A 23,620-nucleotide genomic window follows, 5' to 3' on the forward strand; every position below is an offset into this window, starting at 1 on the left:
GGCCTGGTCCTGGGGGCGGCCCTAATGACATCACCAGTCCAGGAACCTGTGAGGGATGACCTGATCCCTCAAATACCTTGGGACTGGTCTTGCAAGCCGCCGGATATATTCTTGGTTTCCCTGTGTGTTACTTAGTGATTGATTTCTGTTTGACTCTGACCTCAGCCTGGATTTCTGACCCCTCTTTTGCCTGACGATTCTGTACTTCTGCTACTCTCCTGGTTTGTGACCTTGGCCTGGATATTCTGACTCTGCTACTTCCTAACGATTCTGTACCTCTGCCGCCCTCCTGGTTTTTGACTCTGACCTTGGCCTGAAATTGACTCTGCTATTGCCTGCCGTTTTTGTACTTCACTCTGACGACCGTCCTGCTCTGGCCGCTGCTCCTATTCAGACATTACCTCCTGGGCTCTGTTGTAAATCCAGATCCCTGTATAGGGGTAAAGGGTATCAGTGTTTCTCGGGGTGGTGCCTGGCTGCAGCCCAGAACCGCAGACGGACGTTACACTATGGAAGACATTTTGAGGCCTTGCACGCTGTGCTAATTTGACCGTCTGGCCAATCTGTCCTGCAACTCTTTGGGTTTTTGTAAACCGTTTTTGGACTGCTACGGGCCTGCCAGATAACAGCTGTTGCGATGTCGATGCCTGCTGCGGATCCTCCTCCTCATCTTCTGAGCTATTGGCAGAGGCACCCTCTTCCCCCAATGGATGCCAATCTGGGTCAACAACTGGGTCACTCATCACCTCCTCTTCAATTTCATGTGCACCTTCCTCTGTGTCACCGTGTAAGGTGGTATAGTATGCGGGAAGGGGCACCTGAGTTTCATCAGGGTCAGATTCTGGCTCAGTACACTGTGATGACAATGTAGTGCTCTGAGTGAATGTACCAGCAGAAAAATCTAGCAGTGGCTGCGCATCAGTGCACTCCATGTCCGATTCATCTTGGACTGAGGAATTCACGATTTGACTTGATAACCCAGGCATGGTATGTGAAAAGAGCTCCATGGAGTAATCTGTAGTGTGTCCTGCCGCATCCTTCACTTTTGGTAGGGGTGAAGGACACAAGGAAAGGTGTTGTTCCTGACCAGGAGCCTCCACTGACGACTCAGTGCTTTTATTTTTTGAAACTTCAGAAGAGGAGGCGATAGAGCTGGAGGCTGTGCCAGCAATGTAAGCCAAAACTTGTTCCTGAAGCTCCAGCTTTAAAAGCAGTTTACCTACTCCCAGAAAAGGGAGCCTTCGAGGCCTTGTGGAGCCAGACAATGACGCAGGCTCAACACCTCCTGCCTTAGGTGCTATTGTGCTTTTGCCACTACCAGCAGATGCACCACCAGCACCATCAGTACCAGCTGGCAATCCCCGCCCACTTCCACAGCCTCTTCCACCATACTTCCTCATTTTTGGGAAAATGTACCCAAAATACCACCAGCTATATGGTACTGTAAAACAAGGTAAAAGGTGTATATAGTTTTGGCGAGAATTTGAATCTCCTTAGAGATTTTAGAAGGCTGAACAATTATCTCAGGCCCACTATAGATTACACCTCAATTTAACAGGCTGAAATTGGCTTTTGTATGACAAAGTACAAGGTGTGTATATAGTATTGGGGAGAATTGGAAGCTCCCTAGAGATTTTATGAGGCTGAACTATTATCTCAGGCCCACTATAGATTACACCTCAATTTAACAGGATGAAATTGGCTGGTGTATGACAAGGTACAAGGTGTATATAGTATTAGGGAGAATTTGAATTTCCCTAGAGATTTTAGGAGGCTGAACTATTATCTCAGGCCCACTTTAGAATACACCTCAATTGAACAGGCTGAAATTTGCTGGTGTATGACAAGGTACAAGGTGTATATAGTATTGGGGAGAATTTGAATCTCCCTAGAGATTTTAGGAGGCTGACAATGATGCTCAGTCCAAGTATGGCAGCAGGCAGCCTAATAGGCAGGACTGCTGCACACAAAAGTGTGGAAAAATGAACGCTTGGTAACTGTGCAGAAAAGAGGAAGAAAAGAATTTTTGCTTTTAAAAAAGCAGTTTGCACAGCAGTGTGAAAACAGCAATGCAGCTATCAGGGAGCCTTATAAGGCAGCCTAATAACCAACAGAGCTGATACACAAAAATATATCCTCCCCTGTCACTGCACACAAACTGTTGTGTTGTACAGTGAAAATCGCTACCAGCAGAAGCAGTTTTTTTTTTCTTCTTCCCTGCCTAACGCTCTCCCTTATTCAGAATCAGCAGCAGCAACCTCTCCCTATGCTCAGATCGGCAGAAGTAAGATGGCGGTCGGTGTGCACGCCCTTTTATAGCCCCTGTGACGCCACACAAAGTCAGCCAATCACTTGCATGCCCTTCTCAAAGGTGGTGGTGACCGCTGCCCATATCATCGCGTTGCCCAGAGTGTGCGTCCTCCATCATTGGCTGAAAAAGGGCGCTGGAAGCGTCATTTGAAACGCGACTTTGGCACTCTGGTCGCTGACCTCATGGCCGACCTCACGCTATCGTCGGGTTTCGTTACATGAAACCCAACTTTAGCGAAAGTCGGCGACATGAATTTGACCGACCCATTTCGCTCAACTCTATTCGTGACGCCACCTGTGGTATCTGATCAGAAGGGACCAGCGCTGCAGTGCAGATCCTCTGGGACTGATGGTGTAATGCAGCAGAGTTGGAATAGCTCTCCACAGGCAGAGCTGTTGTCCCAGGGCAGTGGTGGTTGTTTAAGGATGCAATGGTTGCTGATGGTAGATATAGCAGTGCTGAATGAGTGTTGAGGCAAGAATTCAAAGGACTCAGTGAGGTGCAGTTCCAAGGCTTTACTCACAATTCTGGTGCACACAGATGCCCACTTAGTGCCATGTCCTCCGGGTGAGGGATCCAGCTAACTTTCAAGCAGATAGAGAACACCTTTTCCCGAACTCCCTGTCAGTATATTACTTCCCTGACTGTCTCACAGTGCTGATTTCCACTTTCCTTCCCTTCCAGCACCTCACAATCAGTGTCCCAGGCCAGCTGCCGTGAACCCTGTTGGATAACGTGACCCACAACCTTTCCTTGATCCATTCTGGCTGCCTTTCTGGAGAAGATAACTGTGGTAGTTGGCTGTGGCCCCTAAAGTTGCCACAGTTGTCGGCTTGCTAGCTGAGTCCTGTTGTCCACTCCACTAGGCTAGGGGCTGAGACCCTTCTGCAACCTGGATTTTCCCCCACCTGACGTCCGTCAGTGTGGAACAAGCTCTACGGGGAGCACTCTCTCCACCTGTGCCTCTGGGAAATCCATTTCCCCTTCAGGGAGCCTCCTTCAGTCCATACCAGCAGCCCCTCAGACCAGGGGTTTGCTGTACAATTCTATCTCTTCCCACCTTCCCCTACGGGAAGGTTGCCTATGCACGTCTTTACCCTTCTTCCTTCGGGAAAACGCAAGCTAACTTCCCTCTATTCTCATGCTCTGAACCCAAGCTCCACCCACCTTCTAACACCCTTTCCTAGCCAGCTGGGATTGGGAACAGCTACTGCTATAGTGTGTGATGGATGCAGGTGTTGTGTCAGAGCCAGGTCAAGTGTCTCCATCTTCCCTGAAAGGTGGGATACCACACGTCTGGTTGAGGTGCAGTACCTCTGTGGCGACTGGACCCTCAGGGGCGCCACATTCCTCCTTACATTTGGGAGTCTGCCACATTTATTTTGGCAAACTAAAAATGAGCCTTACAATTTTTGCATGTAAGTAAATGCTGTTTTCTGCCTACTCTTCTATTAAGGCAACCTCTTTGGATACATCATATTTTGGACGTATGAACAGATACTCCAATCTCTGGTTGGGAACTCTGCAGCTCTTCAGGAACTCTTCAGGATCTTCATCTTGAACTCTATGCTGCCTCTCTGGCTGATGCTCTCCTTGATCTTGCTGAGAGTTTTGGTGGGTGGCTCTCTCTTGGCAGATTTGTTGTGGTACCACGTTCTTTCCAATTTATGATAATGGATTTGATGATGCTCCGGAGGATCATCAGAGATTGGGATAATTTTTTATACGCCAACTCTGGTTTGTACTTCTCACAACTTTGTCCCTGACTTGTCTGGAGATTTCCTTGGTCTTCATGGTGCTGTTTGGTTAGTGGTGCCTCTTGCTTAATAGAGTTGCAGCCTCTGTGGCCTTTCAGAAAGGTGTGTATATACTGATAGACCACATGATACTTAGATTGCACACAGGTAGACTTTCATTTACAATATATATATATACACACACACAGTGGGGGAAATAAGTATTTGATCCAAACTCTCCCCTCTCCAATCTGTCTTGAATGCTGCAGCCAGGATCATATTCCTCACCAATCATTACACCGATGCCTCTACCTTGTGCCAGTCATTACACTGGCTACCCATCCACTCCAGAATTCAGTATAAACTTATTACCCTCACCCACAAAGCCCTCCATGGCTCAGCACCACCCTACATCTCCTCCCTTGTTTCAGTATACCACCCTACCCGCGCCCTCCGTTCTGCTGATGACCTGAGGTTAGTATCCTCAATAGTCAGAACCTCCCACTCCCGTCTCCAAGACTTTACACGTGCCGCGCCAATTCTTTGGAATGCACTTCCCAGGTCAATACGATTAGTCCCCAATCCCCACAATTTTAAGCGTGTCCTGAAAACGCATTTATTCAGACTGGCCTATCGCCTCAACACATTAACCTAACCTATCCCTGTGTGGCAGAGCCAAAAGTTTTACCATAACCAGGTTCCCAGCATCATGTTCCCACATGCTTTATGCATCCATTAGCCCTCTGTGTCTGTACTGTTACACACTTAACATTATGGCTGGTCCATACAATCAGGGCAACTGTTACCACCCACCTTTCGTGTCTCCCTCTTTCCTCATAGACTGTAAGCTTGCGAGCAGGGCCCTCACTCCTCTTGTTATTTGTTATAATCTACTGTATGTGATTATTGTTATGCTGTAATGTCTATTGTCTGTACAAATCCCCTCTGAAATGTAAAGTGCTGCGGAATATGTCGGCGCTATAAAAATAAAATTTATTATTATTATTATCCATTGCTGATTTTGTGAGTTTGCCCACTGACAAAGACATGAACAGTATTTAATTTAAAGGGTAGGTTAATTTTAACATTGAGAGATAGTATATCAAAAATAAAATCCAGAAAATCACATTGTATAAATTATAGAAATTGATTTGCATTTTGCAGTGAGAAATAAGTATTTGATCCCCTACCAACCATTAAGAGTTCTGGCTCCTACAGACCATTTAGACAATCCTAATCAACTAGTTACCTGCATTAAAGACAGCTCTCTTACATAGTCACCTTTATAAAAGACTCCTGTCCACAGACTCAATTAAACAGTCAGACTCTAACATCTACAACATGGGCAAGACCAAAGAGCTTTCTAAGGATATCAAGGACAAGATCATAGACCTCTACAAAACCTTCCTACTCTGCACTCATTACCTGTATTAATTGCACCTGTTTGCACTTGTTACCTGTTGTAAGGTAACGCTATTGTTAGTGTTGGGGAACACTCACTTGGCAGCAGATTAATAGGGTCAGGCACAGGTTTTTCCACATAAACAGTCCATTTTGGTTTATTCAAATATCATAAACCGCTGTAGGCCATGTTACACTTCACAGGCTTAACACATAGTCCAGAACATTTACAGGTTATGGCTTTTCCTTGCAGTCCATAAACACGCTGGACCTCTCTGTCCAGTGACCGTGGGCGACGGCATGCCAAACAGTTCATTAACGTTCATAGAACCTCACAAGCACCAACAGTTATTTCCCCATGTCCGGGGTTACCTCACAGGAGCTCCTGCTCCAGATGCCTACTCTTTCGTAGTCCTCTCTCTCAGTGAAGCTGCCGAGCTGGGATCACCATCCCGGACAATGCCTTGCTCACCAGGCCACCTGACAGTCCAGATCCACAGACAGACAGTAGCTCCCCCAATGCAGTGCCGTCACTGACTCTGCAAACACACGTGGCCTGTCTGTGTGCTATTCAGGACGTCCGTCTCCTCCTGAGACCATCTAACACTCACGCCTCACCAGGTCCAAGGTTGCAGCACATGCTCCAGGGATCCGATTCTTCTCCCAGAATCTCCTAACACTGACCCTCCAGGACCTTGCACCCTGAAACATTTAGGTACACACTCTCTCTTGTGACCAGACCTCAGGCACATTATATGGTCTGTATCCACACCCACAGGTGAGGTATGGATCACATGGCTCATGACCTCATTGCAGGTCCTTTCAACACACCCAGCCATACACACACAGGCTTGGCTTTACATTGGGAGTTCAGACACATGCCCATGGGTGGGTTTATAGGTGACTGGTCCCACCCATCTCACCAAGTCACCTGGAAGCTTCCCTTATACACAGTAACAAATCCTCAGCAGTATATCTCTGCTGATTAATACATGTTCCAGCTTCCATCACAAGGCACCCACCCTTGTGATACATATCGGCCATTTACAATCCGCTCACCATTTCCCCATCACAATAAAGGAAATGCCAGCATGCATGTCCTGGGAAGCCCATACAGCGCCCCCTAGATGTCATAGGGGTCACTGCATCACACTGTATAAAAGACACCTGTCCACACACTGAATCAATCGCACTCCAACCTCTTTACCATAGGCAAGACCAAAGATCTGTCTAAGGACACCTGGGACAAAATTGTATAACTGCACAAGGCAGGGATGGACTACTGGACTATTGTCATGTATAATATAAGGCAATAATAGGCTAGTAGCTTGGTGAGAAGGTAACAACTGTGGGCACAATTATTAGAAAATAGAATAAACACAAGATGATTGTCAGTCCCAAGCAAAATCTCACCTCATGAGGTAAGGATAATTCCAAGAAATGTCAGGAATCAGCCCAGAACTACACTGGAGGATCTGGCCAATGACTTGAAGAGACCTGGAACCACAGTCTCAAAAATTGCCGTTAGTAACACGCTACGTTGTCATGGATTAAAATCCAGCAGGGCATGCAAGGTCCCCCTGCTCATACCAGCTCATATCCAGGATAGTTTAAAGTTCACCAATGACCATCTGGATGATCAAGAAAAGGCATGGGAGAAGGTCATGTGGTCAGATGAGACCAGAATAGAACTTTTTTGCATCAGCTCCACTCACCTTATTTGGACGAAGAAGAAGGATGACAAAAACCCCAAGAACACCATCCCAACTGTGATGGAGAGGGAAACTTAACACTTTGGGGTGCTTTTCTGGAATGAGGACAGGATGACTGCACCGTATTGAAGGGAGGATGGATGGGGTCATGCATTGCAATATTTTGGCCAACAACGTCCTTCCCACACTAACAGCATTGAAGATGGGTCATGGCTGCGTCTTCCAGGATGACAATGACCTGAAACACACAGCCAAAGCAGCTAAGGAGTGGCTTTCTTAGAAGCATTTTAAGGTTCTCGAGTGGACTAGCCAGTCTCCAGACCAGGGAGCTGGAACTCAATGTTGCGCAGGGACAGCTGTATGGAAGAGTGGGCCAAAAATTCCTGCTGCAGCGTGTGCAAACTTGGTCAAGAACTACAGGAAACGTCTGACCTCTGTATTTGCAAACAAGGGTTTCTGTACAAAATATTAATTTCTATTTTTCTGTTGTATCAAATACTTATTTCATGCAATAAAATGCAGATTAAATATGCAAAATCATATAATGTGATTTTCTGTATTTAATTTAAGATTCTATCTCTCACAGTTGAAGAGTACCTACTAGTGATGAGAAAGCATGTGTTCCACTACTCGTTACTCGCCTGAGCATCTCACTGCTCGAGATGCTCGGAGCTCGTCGAGTATTTTCAGGGTTGCTCGGTGGGAGCTCTGGTCCCATCTCTGCATGTTTAGCACTCTTTAGAGAGCCAATGAACATGCAGGGATTGTCTGCTACACACTGTTGGTTGTGGCATTACATTGATTGGCTGGCCGCACAGCGCCATCAGGTCTATATCAGACTTGGCACCACCATGCTCGTCACAGTCTACTATGGAATCAGGCAGTGTAGGGAGAGATGCTGCTGAGCTAGGGAGAAATTTACTTATTTCTTAGTTAGTGTAGATATACCACAATATATTATATGTATATCTACCTCAACTAAAAGTCCTTCTGAGGACTAATCCAGCTGCATAGATATCAGTGCTAGTCAGGCAGGCAGTGTATGTGGCAGACAGCATGCATATATCAAGAGGGTCCATTCCAGTACTGTCAGCTGCTGCTTTTACAGATATTTCTAGACATAGCCCCAGGTATCAGGGGTCAGGAATAATTTTTTTTTTGGATCTTAATCCTGATTTTTTTTGCTTAAAAAGCAATCCAGAGAGCACAGTTTTTCTGCTCCATTTGCTTGTTGGCACTGCAGAATACAGCCAAATCCTTTCCATATTACAGTGCTAAAAATCCATCTATTTAAAACTGTAGTCTGTCCGTCACACGGATTAAATATAAATGCGCTCAAAATTCTGCCATTTATGGCCTCCATTTAAATTTTGTTGCAGTGTGGAATTATTGACATCAGTTTGCTGTTAAAAATAGTTACTTACAGGCCAGCTATTTAAAACTGTGGTTTTCTGTCACACGGATCACATAAAAGTTTGCTCCAAATTCAGCCATTTGTTGCGAAAGTGGAAAATATTGTCCTTCATTTAAAATAGGCAAGGCGCGTGGCAAGGGACGTTAATCTGGACGTGATAGTGATGGTACATGCAGAGACCGAGGCCGTGGGCAAGCTGAAATTGTGCCACAAAAAACAAACACACCTTCTCCCGACCTTCCTGTCCCAATTACTAGGGGACCACAGAAGCACACCACTATTGAACCAAGAGCAGTGTCAAAAGGTTGTTGGTTGGTTAGGGAAAATGCTTCCAGTCAGGTTGGCACCACCACCACCTTGTCTTCCACACAGTCAAGTTTCAGTAGCCATAAGTCTGGACCATATTTTTCACCCTGATCCTCCTTCGTCCCACCATACCGAATGCCGGGAGACAACTGATCCCACACTTGGACACTCTGTAGAGCTGATCACTTTTCCATTTATAGATTTGGGCCTCTGGCCCGGTCCACTTGAAGAGGGGCAAGAGGAGATCGCAAGTAGTGATGCCCAAATATTGGAGCAGCCACGGTCACACAAAGGCGATGGTGGGAAAGTGTCACAAGAGGTGGACGATGATGAGACACAATTGCAAGAAAGTCAGTAGGGGACCAGGGTGTGGAAGTGGAAGTTGAGGTTGTGGATGATATAGCAACTGACCCAACCTGGCAGGAGGCCATGCAGAGCGAGGACAGCAGCACACTGGGGGAGGGAGGAGTAGCACCTCACCAGGCAGGAAGAAGCAGTCTGGTGGCCGCAGACAGAAGGCAGGCAACCGTTCCCTGTAACACCAACATGACAGAAGCTGCAAGTACAATTGCTTATGGGCAGGGATCGTAGACACTGGGTTAGCATAGTAGAAGCAGGGTCCCAGTTGGACCTTGGGATGGAACACGTCCTCCCGATGCCAAGGATTGCGGGCCCTAGGTCAATCAGGATTGCCCCCACAGTCTACAGCTCCTGCACCTCATCCTCCTCTTCCTCTTCATTTTCCATCTCCGAAATGACATATCCGTTAAAAGCTGGAAGCACTGCAGCACTGCCTCAGCCAAGCGGCAATAGGCTGTGTTGAAGCTAATATTCTTAGGTGACAAACCGCACAGTGCTGAAGAGTTGTGGACAGATCTGAAAGAGCAGGCAGATCTGTGACTGACACCACTGAACCTACAGCCAGTCATGGTCATGTGTGACAATGGCCGGAACCTGTTGGCGGCTCTGAGGCGAGACGAGCTCACACATGTACCATGCCTGGCCCATGTGCTTAACCTCATGGTTCAGCAGTATCTCAAAACCTACCCAGAGCTGCTGGATCTGCTTGTGAAAGTATGCTGCCTTTGTGCCCATTTTAGAAAGTCAGCTACAGCTTCCGCCGCCTTTGCCATGCTTCAGCAGAATTTGCAGCTTCCAGCTCACTGACTGGTGTGTGATGTCCCCATGCATTGGAGCTCTACACTGCAAATGTTGTGAAGGATTTGTGAGCTCAAGAGGGCAGTTGTTGACTGCCAGCATCAACAAGGCCGTCGGTATTCAGTTCGGTTCACACTCCACACATAAGATCACAGGAGTGGACATGGATGACAGACATATGTACTATCCTCCAAAATTTTGAGGACTCCACCAAGATTGTGAGCAGTGATGACGCCATAATTAGCATCACCATCCAGCTTCTCTGTGTTCTGAAACACTCTCTGCTCACATTCAAAGAGGATGCATTGCAGGCAGAGCACAATAAGATGGAGCAAGGAACCATACAGAGTGATTACACACAGCCCAGCCTCATCTCATCCCAACGTGGAATGGGTGACAATGAGGAAGAGGAGGAGGAGGAAGAACAGGAGCTAGTTTTATGTGCTATAGATGGTACTACCTGCACAACTGTCAATCCCTCTGTTCAGCGTGGATGGCCTGAGGACAAGGAGGAGGAGGAAGAGGAGAGCATGGTCAGTTGTCCTCTTGGTGAGGACACGGAAGTCTTACCTGTTAACAGTCTGGCATGCATGGAGGAGTTTACGCTGCCTTTCCCGTGACCCTCGTGTTCTCAAATTTTTGGGTGACTGTCATTACTGGTTGGTAACACTTCTAGACCCACGTTATAAGGAGAACTTTCTATCTCTTATTCCAGAGGCGGACAGGTCTACTAAACTGGGGCAGTACCAGAAGGCCCTTGTTGAGGAATTATTAAAAAAATTCCCATCTGAAAATGCTGGTGGCAGTGGTCACATTTCTTTGGACAACCAAGGAGTACAGGCGAGAAATACAACTCTATTCCGGCAGAGGAACACTGTCAAAGTTCTGGGAGAGTTTTCTCAGACCCTCCCATCGCACAGGCCCTAAGGCGTGGGGTACTCTCACAAGGAGTGCAAAGTTTGGGAAGATGCTGAGGAAGTACCTTGCTGATCGTACCAACGTCCTCCGTGATTCCTCTGTGCCTTATAATTATTGGGTATCCAAGCTGAACATGTGGCATATGCTTCCTGATTATGCCTATTTGCTGTTATCCTCCTCCTTCTCCTCATCCTCATCAGCGACCACCACTAGATCACAATGGTGATCGTGGTCCATGATGCAACAGCCATGTTATTTTGTCTATTCCCAAGCACCTCTTCACACCCACACATGGGTATATGCTTCCTGATTTTGGCTATTTGCTGTTGTCCTCCTCCTTCTCCTCATCCTTATCCTCCACCACCATTTCACCAGTTTGACTGTGGTCTATGATGGAACACCCACATAATTTTTTTAAAGGGTGGTTATAATGCCCATAAAATAAATTTGTTATACAGTAAGTTCATGTATACCCCCCAGGGGTAAATGTTTGTCAGTCCATACACATAGTGCATGGGCATTACAAGTATAGAAGCCCCGCTCCTTTCTAATGGAAACATTTTTGTATGAGGCCCTCCTCCACATCTTTCAAGGAGCATTGGAGTGCCTCCAAATTTTTGGCAGCCATTGCATTCACTGCATAGGCAAACAGTATCGGAGATCCACTTCCTAATGGAGAATTGTTTGCAGGAGGCCCTCCTATACGTCTCTTCAAAGGGGTATTGGGGTGTGTCCAAATTTTGGGCAGCCCTGCCACTTACTACATATGTAATAACAGTATAGGAGACCCACTGTTTAATAATGGGAACAACAAAACATAGCCGGCTGATGACTTTTTAAGAATAGTGAGGGCTGACTGCTGGCCTTTAAGAAAAGTAAAGGTCGCCTGATCACCCTATAAAAATAGGCTTTGTGACTTTAAGAGTCCTTCCTTCATAAATGAAACAGGATGTGTCTGATGATATGTCACACACCACATGGCCAGATAAAGTTGTAAAAAGTTAAAATGAAATTTCCCAGTGAATGCACTTGTCTCGGTTGAAAGCAATACTAAAGATCAAAAACGCATCAAAAGTGCTACGTGTGAACATAGCCCAGGGTGTGGAGGAGCATTTTTGCTTTTTGCTATTTATTTTTCCTTATATACAAGTCATTACTCTGGAAAGGATATTCCGTAACATATTTCCCAGGAAAATGCATTTTGGTTTTGTTTTTGTGTGTTTTATTGTGAGTCTTTAAATGTGGCGTAAGACTCTGACAACATTGTTCACAGCGGTGACCTGGGAGTCAGAAATGCTTCCAGGGGTCTTCCCCATGCTGTTCCCATGTCATTTGAGCACTGTTCCCATCAATTTCCCCAATTTCTAGTACCTCTGCAGACTGCCGGGGCGGCTGCCGGAAAAATTCTTGAGTTTCCTGTAGACTTACATTTGGCTCGTTGCTCGGGTCGAGCACCCGAGCATTCCAATTTGCTCAACCCGAGCAATGAGCACCCAAGCATTTTAATGCTCACCTATCACTTGTACCTACGATGAAAATGACAGACCTCTCCATTCTTTGTAGGTGGGAAAACTTGCAAAATCGGCAGTGTATCAAATATTTATTTTCCCCACTGTATATACAAATATTTTAGCATTTGCCTGGCCCATTATTCCACACTATAAAATGGGCTTCATATTGAAAGAAGACATAATTAAGTGGATGTCCGTCAAATATCTCCAGGACCTTCCAAATATTAAAATAGGAAATGTGCTTTTATTAACAAGGTCTAATCCCAGTTCATTCAGGGATTGCCTTGTTTCCATGCTTTCCTATACCCAGCTACACAATTAATTATTTTGATAAACTTTTTATTCAACATTTCATTATATTTTTGCAAAAAACTTAGTAAGCTCTGACAGCGGTTTGATTTATTTTCTTTTTTATAGCAAGAACATCTCTTATTTTGGTCCTCAAGTAAAGAAAATTAATAACCCACGAGCCCACAATGTGAGGCCCCTGTCAGCCAACGCCATATACGTCAGCTTTCTGGATTTCCCAGTCATTGAACATAGGACATTGAGATATTTGGAATAACATTCACATCAAAGTTTTGCAGGGTTTGAAGACAGTTCAGGATGAGCAATGTCCTACCTCAGACAAGAGTTTATCTAAGTCACATGTCGGAAGTTCAAGGGATGCAAGCAGAGTTGAATCGGTCTGATTAAAATATGACAGCATGTCATTATAGTTATCCTGAGTTATATTTCCCTCTGGCCAATCAAAAGTATTGGTAAGTGCCAGGATGTTGCTGAAACAGAAAAAAAAGCTCTTAGAAAATAAAGTAAATTATGTTACATACTAAATTTGCTTTTCGATTTTGAAAATATCTAAAAATGCCTGTTGTACTATCCAGAGATAAGGGGAACCTGTCACGTCAAAAAATGTTGTAAACATACACACATAAGTTTAATCTGCAGATTAACCCCTTCATGACAGGGCTATTTTCCATTTTTTCATTTTTGTATTTTCTTCCTCTTTTTCCAAGAACCATAACTTTTATACTTTTTCATCCACATAACCGTATGAGGGCCTGTTATTTGCCAAACAAGTTGTGCTTTTGAATAGCACCAATTGATCCACTGGCAAACTAAAAAGTGCAATTCAACAATATTTTTTTAACATTTTCTTATTTACAATGTTCATTACATGGGAAACCTAACAGGACAATAAGATTACCTGGGTCAGCACAAGTACGCAGATACCAAACATATAGTTTTTTTTATTTAACCCCTTCACGGCCCAGCCTATTTTGACCTTAATGACCTGGCCATTTTTTGCAATTCTGACCAGTGTCCCTTTATGAGGTAATAACTCAGGAACGCTTCAATGTATCCTAGCGATTCCAAGATTGTTTTTTCGTGACATATTGGGCTTCATGTTAGTTGTAAATTTAGGTCGATAATTTTTGCATTTATTGGTGAAAAAAATGGAAATTTGGCGAAAATTTTGAACATTTTGCAATTTTCAAATTTTGAATTTTTATTCTGTTAAACCAGAGAGTTATCTGACACAAAATAGTTAATAAATAACATTTCCCACACGTCTACTTTACATCAGCACAATGTTGGAAACAACATTTTTTTTTTTTGGTTAGGAAGTTGTAAGGGTTAAAAGTTGACCAGCGATTTCTCATTTTTACAGCAAAATTTACAAAACCATTTTTTTTAGGGACCACCTCACATTTGAAGTCACTTTGAGGGGTCTATATGGCAGAAAATATCCAAAAGTGACAACATTCTAAAAACTGCACCCCTCAAGCTACTCAAAACTGCTTTCAAGAAGATTATTAACCCTTTAGGTGCTTCACAAGAACTAAAGCAACGTGGAACGAAAAAATGGACATTTTAATTTTTCCAACATAAATTTTCTTTTAACATCAATTTTTTCATTTTCACATGGGTAATAGGATAAAATGGATCCTAAATTTTGTTGGGCAATTTCTCCTGAGTACACCGATACCTCATATGTGGTGATAAACCACTGTTTGGGTGCACGGCAGGGCTCAGAAGGGTAGGAGCGCCATTTGACTTTTTGAATGGAAAATATGCTTGAATATTTAGCAGTTGCCATGTCGCGTTTGGAGAGCCACTGTACGCCTAAACATTGGAGCTCCCCCCACAAGTGACCCCATTTTGGAAACTAGACCCTCCAAGGAACTTATCTAGATGCATACTGAGCACTATAAACCCCCAGGTGCTTCACAAATTGATCCATAAAAAAAAAAATTACTTTTTGTCACATAAATTTTATTTAGCCTCAGTTCTTTCATTTTCACATGGGCAACAGGATAAAATGGATCCTAAAATTTGTTGGGCAATTTCTCCTGAGCACACCAATACCTCATATGTGGTCATAAACCACTGTTTGAGCGCACGGCAGGGCCCGGAAGGGAGGAGCGCCATTTGACTTTTTGAATGGAAAATTAGCTCCAATAGTTAGCGGACACCATGTCGCGTTTGGAGAGCCCCTGTGTGCCTAAACATTGGAACTCCCCCACAAGTGACCCCATTTTGGAAACTAGACCCCAGAAGGAACTTATCTAGATGTGTGGTGAGCACTTTGAACCCCCAAGTGCTTCATAGAAGTTTATAACGCAGAGCAGTGAAAATAAAAAATCATTTTTTTTTGCTCAAAAATGATTTTTTAGCCAGCTATTTTTTATTTTCACAATGGTAACAGAATAAATTGGACCCCAAAAGTTGTTGTCCAGTTTGTCCTGAGCATGCTGGTACCCCATATGTGGGGGGGGACCACTGTTTGGGCGCACGGCAGGGCTCAGAAGGGAAGGAGCGTCATTTGACTTTTTGAATGGAAAATTAGCTCCAATCGTTAGTGGACACCATGTTGTGTTTGGAGAGCCCCTGTGTGCCTAAACTTTGCAGCTCCCCCACAAATGACCCCATTTTGGAAACTAGACCCCCTAAGGAACTTATCTAGATGCATAGTAAGCACTTTGAACCCCCAGGTGCTTCACAGAAGTTTATAAAAGCAGAGCCGTGAAAATAAAAATATTTTTTTTCCTCAAAAAATGATTTTTAGCCCACTATTTTTTATTTTCACAAGGGTAACAGGATAAATTTGGACCCCAAAAGTTGTTTTCCAGTTTATCCTGAGTACACTGATACCCCATATGTGGGGGGACCACTGTTTGGGCACACGCTGGGGCTCGGAAGGGAAGTAGTGATGTTTTGAAATGCCGACTTGATGGAATAGTCTGCGGGTGTCATGCTACGTTTGCAGAGCCCCTGATGTACCTAAACTGTGGAAAACCCCACAAGTGACCCCATTTTGGAAACTAGACCACCCAGGGAACTAATCTAGATGTGTAGTGAGCACTGTGAACCCCCAAGTGCTTCACAGAAGTTTATAAAGCAGGGCCGTGAAAATAAAAAAAAAAAATTTTTTTCCTCAAAAAATGAATTTTAGCCCCCAATTTTTTATTTTCCCCAGGGTAACAGGATAAATTTGGACCCCCAAATTTGTTGTGCAATTTTTCCTGAGTAAGCTGATAGCCCATATGTGGGGGTAAACCACTGTTTGGGCGCACGTCGGGGCTTGAATTGGAGGGAGCACTGTTTAACTTTTTGAATGCAAAATTGGCTGGAATAAATGGTGGCGCCATGTCGCCTTTGGAGACCCCGTGATGTGCCTAAACAGTGGAAACCCCTCAATTCTATCTCCAACCCTAACCCCAACACACCCCTAACCCTAATCCCAACCCTAATCATAACCCTAACCACAACCCTAATTCCAACTCTAACCCTAACCATAATCCCAACCCCAATCAACCCCTAACCCCAACCCTAACCCTAATTCCAACCCTAACCCTAGCCCTAACCTTAGCCCTAGCCCTAACCCTAGCCCTAGCCCTAACCCTAATGGAAAAATAAAAATATTTTCTTTATTTTATTATATGTCCTTACCTATGGGGTGATAAGGGGGGTGGTGATTTACTTTTTTTATTTTTATCACTGCGAAAGTGATCAAAATAAATGAATGAATCTGCAAGTCACAGATTCCCGGCGGGTGCACTGCGCCCGCCATTTTCCAAGATGGCAGCGCCCATCATCCGGGACGGCAGCAAACCGGGACAGCCAGAGGGACTTCGGAGCCACCGTGCAGGGTGAGAGGGGGTGATTGGAGGATGGGGGGGACCGGAGGGAAGGCAGGGGGGAGCAGATTTTGACAGCGGCTGCCGATTGGCGCAGTCAGATGGTGGCGGCGGCCGATCGGCGCTGTTAGTCAGTATGGCCGGGGGGACGGTTCAGTGTCTCCAGCCATGCCCGATGCTATTTCAGCATCGGCCATGGCAGGATTTGTAATATTTCATCAAATTTCATTGATGAAATATTACAATCGCTCTGATTGGCAGTTTCACTTTTAACAGCCAGTCAGAGCGATCGTAGGCACGTGGGGGCTAAGCCACACCCCCTGTGGTTAACTGTAAGGTGTCCTCTGTGTGCGGGTCGGGTGACCATTCAGTGACCCCGGTCACCCGACCTGCAGGGGGGCAATCAATTTATGACACCACATACGTGTCATGGGTCATTTTGGCACGACTTTTCATGACGCCTACGTGGCGTCAAAGGTCGTGAAGGGGTTAAGTGATGGAAATTTATTTGTAAAAAAAAAAATTCTGCTTTCGTTGCCATTTTCAGAGGCTTGTAATGTCATTTTCAATTTTTGTGATATGGGGTTGTTTGCGGGCTTACATTTTGCGCACTTAGCTGACGTTTTTATTGTTTTTATTTTGGGGGTGGATACAACATATTGATGACCTTTTATTGCAATGTTGTAGCATCCCGAAAAACGCAATTCTGACTTTTCTATTTTTCGTTTTGCTACTCCATTTACAGATCAGATTAATGTTATTCATAGTTTGATAAATCTTACTTTTCTGAACTCAGCTATACCAAATATGTGTGTTTTATTTTTAATAGAGCAAAACGAGGGAGATTTGAGCTTTTGTATTTTTTTTCCTATTTTTAAAAACATTTCTTTCTCACTTTTTAATGTATTTGTCTCCTTTGAGGATATGACCTGCGTCTGATACAGTTACATTCTGTGGCAGAGCAGGGAGAATCAATCTCCCTGCACTGCCGCCCGGCCTCTATGGGTCCCTGAGCATGTAGGGGGGCCCGGTGCCAGCAGTGTGCCCCTGTCCATGATCTCAAATTTAGCTTAGCGGCTGGATGCCGATACAACTGACCACATTGATGAGAGAAGGGGCATCACGCTCCCTGTCCCATCATCCCTCTCTCAGCATCTGATGTCATCGACGCCAGAACTGACAGGGGGTCGCAATGACGTCATTAGCTACACGACTCCTGTGGTCTGGATATGTGCGGGCATTCAGAGCAGCGGAGGAACCCGGAGGAAGAAACGTGAGTATTGGATTTATTGTTTTATGGGGCTGAATTATACTATAGAGTCTGCCTATGGGGGCTGCAATATATTAGAGTCTGCCTATGGTGAGACTGCATTTTATTAGAGTTTGCCTATGGGGGGCTGCATTCTATTAGAGTCTGCCAATGGGGGACTGCATTATATAACAAAGAGTCTGCCAAATGGGGGCTGCATTTTATTAGTATCTGCATATGGAGGTGCATTATATAACATAGAGTCTGCCTATGGGGCTGCATTTTATTAGAGTCTACCTATAGGGGCTGCATTCCATTAGAGTCTGTCTATGGGGTGCTGCATTCTATAATAGTCTGCCTATGAGTGCTGCATTATATTAGAGTCTGCCTATGGGGGGCTGCATTATATTATAGTCTTCCTATGTGGGCTGCATTACATTATAGAGTCTGCTTATGGGGGGGCTGCATTATACTATATAGAGTCTGCCTATGGGGGGCTGCATTATACTATAGAGTCTGCCTATTGGGGGCTACATTATACCACATAGAGTCTGGCTATGGGGGGGCTACATTATACTATAGAGAATTCCTATGGGGGCTGAAGTATACCATATAGAGTTTCCTTATGGGGGGTGCAGTATACTATGTAGAGTCTGCCTATGGGGGGTGCATTATATTATGTAGAGTCTACATTTGAGGAGTGCATTATGCTATAATGAGGACTATCAGGTGCATTATACTATATGGAGGCTATCTAGGGGGCTACCATACAGTGTTGAGATTACAGTATTGGAGCGATGAAACAGTTTGGGGGATACTAAGAGGTCAGTATATATATGGTGAGGGGGTATTATACTGTGTATAAGAGAGCATCGTACTGTGTATAGGGCAGCTGTATAAGGGAGAGACTCGGGACAATATTAAATGTAAAGTGGGCATTTATTGTTATAGGGGAACTCAGGTTACTGTGACTGTCAAAGGGGCACATAGGGAATTATTATTTTCTAGGGGACAAAATGTGGGCACTGTTTTCTAGGGCACTTGCACCCGGCATTACTATATTCTAGAGGATTGTTTTAGAATTTAGAAGGCACAAAGTACCACACAGCAGGTGCAGTAATAGTGTCACATATGGCAGCAGTAGCTCAGTATTGGGGTATCAGCAGGATAAGGAGTTTGTGCAGGTTGGGGATAGATGGTGACAGTGCTGAAAATACGAGACGTGAAATGTGTCTTTGTTGTAATCTCTGCAGCTGAGTCCTGGCTGGAAGAAGTTGTCATGTCGGTCTGGGCCAGATGGAAAAGACCAGAAAAGTGAACGACTCCATCAGAAAGAATGTCAGCAGTAAGTCACCATCTGTAACTGTGCTGTGATCTCTTATATGTTCTGTAGGACTGGTATCTGCCACTGACCATTTGGCGGTAATATCAATGCTGGTCATTGTATAGAAATTATTTTCAGCAACAGTGTGGTCATCTGCTGAGGTTCTCCTATATCGACTATTAGGCCAGTGTCACACTTGTAAGTGTGATGCGAGAAACTCGCGCAAGTCTCTCACATCAATACCCGGTGCTGCAGCTGACACTTGGGACTGGAGAATGCGGCTGCATAGAAATACATGCAGCCGCACACTCTGGTACCAAGTACCGGCGGCAGAGCCGGGCATTGACGCGAGACACTCGCGCAAGTGTGACCCTGGCCTTAGGGTGCATCATCGAGATGTAATCAAGGATAGCTGGTTAGGGGCCCACTCAGACATTTCTCTCCCCCTGAACCAAAACCCTAGCTACACCTCTGATGCCAGCTAAAAGCAGATGCCATGATCTTCTGTAGACCTCCAGCTGTCATGGACACATAGAATGATTCAGCCCTTCAGCCCCCTGCAGACACATGTTAAATGCCAATGTCAGAGATTGATACCAGCATTTAAAATGTTAATAGCGATGGGCGGAGCTCTGCTCAACCAATAGCAGATAGAGCCAGATGATTGCTAAATAATCAGCCGTTATCGGCTGAAAAAGATGTGAGCTCGGCATGTAAGCCCCCTTCAAAGGCAGGGACATGACACATGACGTAACGTATGTCATATGTCTTGAAGAGGTTAATAGCCTCCTATAGCCTTGCAGCCACTGCACTGAAAACCCAGCTACTTGGAAGAAATTAACTTTATTCCTCCAGGCAGCCTCCGGCTTTCAGTCATAGAGGCATGGCTGGTGCGGATTCCGTAACCACTCAATTCAAAGTGAACAGCGGCTGTAACAACACCCCAACACTGACTGACAGCTGGTACAACACTGATGAACTGTAGCCTGCGTTCACTGTGTTCAGAGCGGCCACACCTCTCTGACTGAAATCTGGAGGATAGTGAGAAGAATAAAGTTAATCCCCCACCCCCCAGCAGCGGAGCTTTCAATGCAGGGGCGGCACAGCTTTAAAATGCTATTAACCTGCAGATTAACCCCATATCTGCAGGCTTATAGCATTTGGGGACATGAGAGGATGTGCAGGGTGTTCATCTCATTTGAATAGGATGGAGGTCTTTGCGCTCTTTAATTTTGAAAAACGTACCTGAAACATACAGCATTTTTTATTCAGTCTCGCTTGGAAACTTCATAAGCTGACTTTATCAGAAAATTTGTACTCTAATTGTTATAAGAAATTTATTAACACAATTTTGGACTTTTTGGATTTGAAAAAATACTTTAACCCCTTCCTGACATCAGACGTACTATCCCGTCCATGGGACCCGGGCCCCTATGCCCATGGACGGGATAGTACGTCTACCGCGATCAGCGGCGCCCACGTGGTGAGCGCCGCTGATCGCGGCCGGGTGTCAGCTGATTATCACAGCTGACACCCGGCACAATGTGTCAGGGGCGGTCACGGACCGCCCCCGACACGTTAACCCCTTGCACACCGCGGTCAAACATGATCACGGTGTACCGGGGGTTAAAGGGAAGCATCGGCAGGGAGGGGGCTCCCTCCGTGCTTCCCTGAGCCCCCCACGGCAGCACAATGTGCAGCGCTGCTGCGGGGGGCTCCTTTCCTGCAGGCCCCTGAATCCAAGATGGCGACGGGGGCCTGCAGGGAGCTGGCTTCCTAAGTGCCTGCAAAGCGCAGGCATGAGGAAGCCTTCTGCACTGCCTGTGACAGATTGCTTATCTGTCACAGTGATCTGTGATGTGACAGATCAGTGATCTGTCACAGGACAGTGATGTCCCAACTGGGACTATTTAATAAAGTTAAAAAAAAATAAAAAAAAAGTGTTAAAATAAATTTAAAAAAATCGCCAAATAAATTAGAAAAAAAAAATATTCCCCCAAATAAATCCATTTTTTGGAAATAAAAAAAAAAACAAACAATAAAAGTACACATATTAGGTATCGCCACGTCCGTAACGACCCGCCCTATAAAACTGTCCCATTAGTTAACCCCTTTAGCGAACCCCTTAAAAAATAAAAATAAAAAAGGAAGCAAAAAATAATGATTTATTATCATACCGCCAAACAAAAAGTGTAATAACGCGCGATCAAAAAGACGCATATAAATATCCATGATACCGCTGAAAACGTCATCTTGTCCCGCAAAAAACGAGCTGCCACACAGCATCATCAGTGAAAAAATAAAAAAGTTATACCTCGCAGAATAAAGCGATGCAAAAATAATTATTTTTTATATAAAATAGTTTTCATTGCATAAAACCGACAAAACATAAAAAAACGACCTAAATGAGGTATCACTGTAACCGTACTGACCCGAAGAATAAAACCGCTTTATCAATTTTATCGCACACGGAACGGTGTAAACGCACCCCCCCAAAAGAAATTCATGAAACGCTGGTTTTTGTTCATTCTGAGTCCCAAAAATAGGAATAAAAAGCGATCAAAAAATGTCACGTGCCCGAAAATGGTACCAATAAAAACGTCAACTCGTCCCGCAAAAACTAAGACCTCACATGACTCGGTTGGTCAAAATACGGAAAAATTATAGCTCTCAATATGTGGTGATGCAAAAACTATTTTTACAATAAAAAGCGTATTTTAGCGTGCGACAGCTGCCAAGCATAAAAACTGCCATAAATAGTAAATCAAACCCCCCGTTATCACCCCCTTAGTTAGGGAAAAATAATAAAATTAAAAAAATGTATTTATTTCCATTTTCCCGTTAGGGTTAGGGTTAGGGATAGGGTTAGGGATAGGGTTAGGGATAGGGTTAGGGCTGAGATTAGGGTTAGGGGTGTGTTGGGGTTCGGGTTGGAGTTAGAATTGGGGGTTTCCACTGTTTGGGCACATCAGGGGCTCTCCAAATGCAACATGGCGTCTGATCTCAATTCCAGCCAATTCTGAGTTGAAAAAGTCAAATGGTGCTCCTTACCTTCCAAGCTCTGCCATACACCCAAACAGTGTTTTACCCCCACATGTAGGGTATCAGCCAACTTCAGGTCAAATTGCAAAACAATTTTTGGGGTCCAATTTCTCCTGTTACACTTAGGAAAATAAAAAATTGGGGGCAAAAATATCATTTTTGTGGAAAAAAATGATTTTTTTATTTTCACGTCCAAGCGTTATAAACTTCTGTGAAGCACTTGGGGGTTCAAAGTGCTCACCACACATCTAGATAAGTTCCGTGGGGGGTCTATTGTCCAAAATGGGGTCACTTGTGGGGAGTTTCAATAGTTTAGGTACATCAGGGGCTCTCCAAACGCACATGACACCCGCAGACCATTCCATCAAAGTCTGCATTCCAAAACGTCACTACTTCCCTTCCGAGCCCTGACGTGTGTCCATACAGTAGTTTTCTCCCACATATGGGGTGTCAGCGTACTCATGACAAATTGGACAACAACTTTTGGGGTTCAATTTCTCCTGTTACCCTTGGGAAAATGAAAAAATTGGGGACTAATTGATCATGTTTGTGGAAAAAATACGATTTTTTTATTTTCATGCCCGGGCATTATAAACTTCTGTGAAGGCCTTTGGGGGTTCAAAATGCTCACCTCACATCTAGATAAGTTCCTTAGGGAGTCTAGTTTTCAAAATGGGGTCATTTGTGGGGGTTTCCACTGTTTAGGTACATTAGGGGCTCTCCAAAGGCAACATGACACCCGCAGACCATTCCATAAAAGTCTGCATTCCAAAACGTCACTACTTCCCTTCCGAGCCCCGACGTGTGCCCATACAGTAGTTTTCTCCCACATATGGGGTATCAGCATACTCAGGACAAATTGGACAACAACTTTTGGGGTCCAATTTCTCCTGGTACCCTTGGTAAAATAAAAAAATGGTGACTAAAAGATCATGTTTGTGGAAAAAATACGAATATTTTTATTTTCACGCCCGGGCGTTATAAACTTCTGTGAAGCACCGGGGCGTTCAAAGTTCTCACCACACATCTAGATAAGTTCCTTGGGGGGTCTAGTTTACAAAATGGTGTCATTTGTGGGGGGTTTCCACTGTTTTGGTACATCAGGGGTTTTCCAATCGCGACATGATGTCCGATCTCAATTCCAGCCAAAAACGTCAAATGGCACTTCTTCCCTTCCGAGCTCTGCCATGCGCCCAAATAGTGGTTTACCCCCACATGTGGGGTATCAGCGTACTCAGGACAAATTGCACAATAACTTTTAGAGTCCTGTTACCCTTGGAAAAATAAGAATTGAGGGTGAAAAGATCATTTTTGTGGAAAAAATATGATTTTTTAATTGTACCGCTGTACGTTATAAACTTCTGTGAAGCCCTTGTGGGTTCAAAGTTCTCACCAC

General features: G+C 44.6%; 1 protein-coding gene across 1 annotated transcript in view; it reads right to left on the reverse strand.

Moving 5' to 3' along the window:
- The window catches only part of SLC6A19 (solute carrier family 6 member 19), a 338,662-nt gene that overhangs the window by 119,767 nt on the left and 195,275 nt on the right, over nucleotides 1–23,620 (reverse strand). Inside the window, exon 8 of the mRNA XM_073587681.1 lies at nucleotides 13,090–13,246. Coding sequence (XP_073443782.1) covers nucleotides 13,090–13,246 — 157 coding nt within the window. The remainder of the gene's footprint in view (nucleotides 1–13,089; nucleotides 13,247–23,620) is intronic.

Source organism: Dendrobates tinctorius, unplaced genomic scaffold, assembly GCF_039654945.1.
Source record: "Dendrobates tinctorius isolate UK_male_01 unplaced genomic scaffold, ASM3965494v1 ptg000102l, whole genome shotgun sequence".
NCBI classification, from domain to species: Eukaryota; Metazoa; Chordata; class Amphibia; order Anura; family Dendrobatidae; genus Dendrobates; species Dendrobates tinctorius.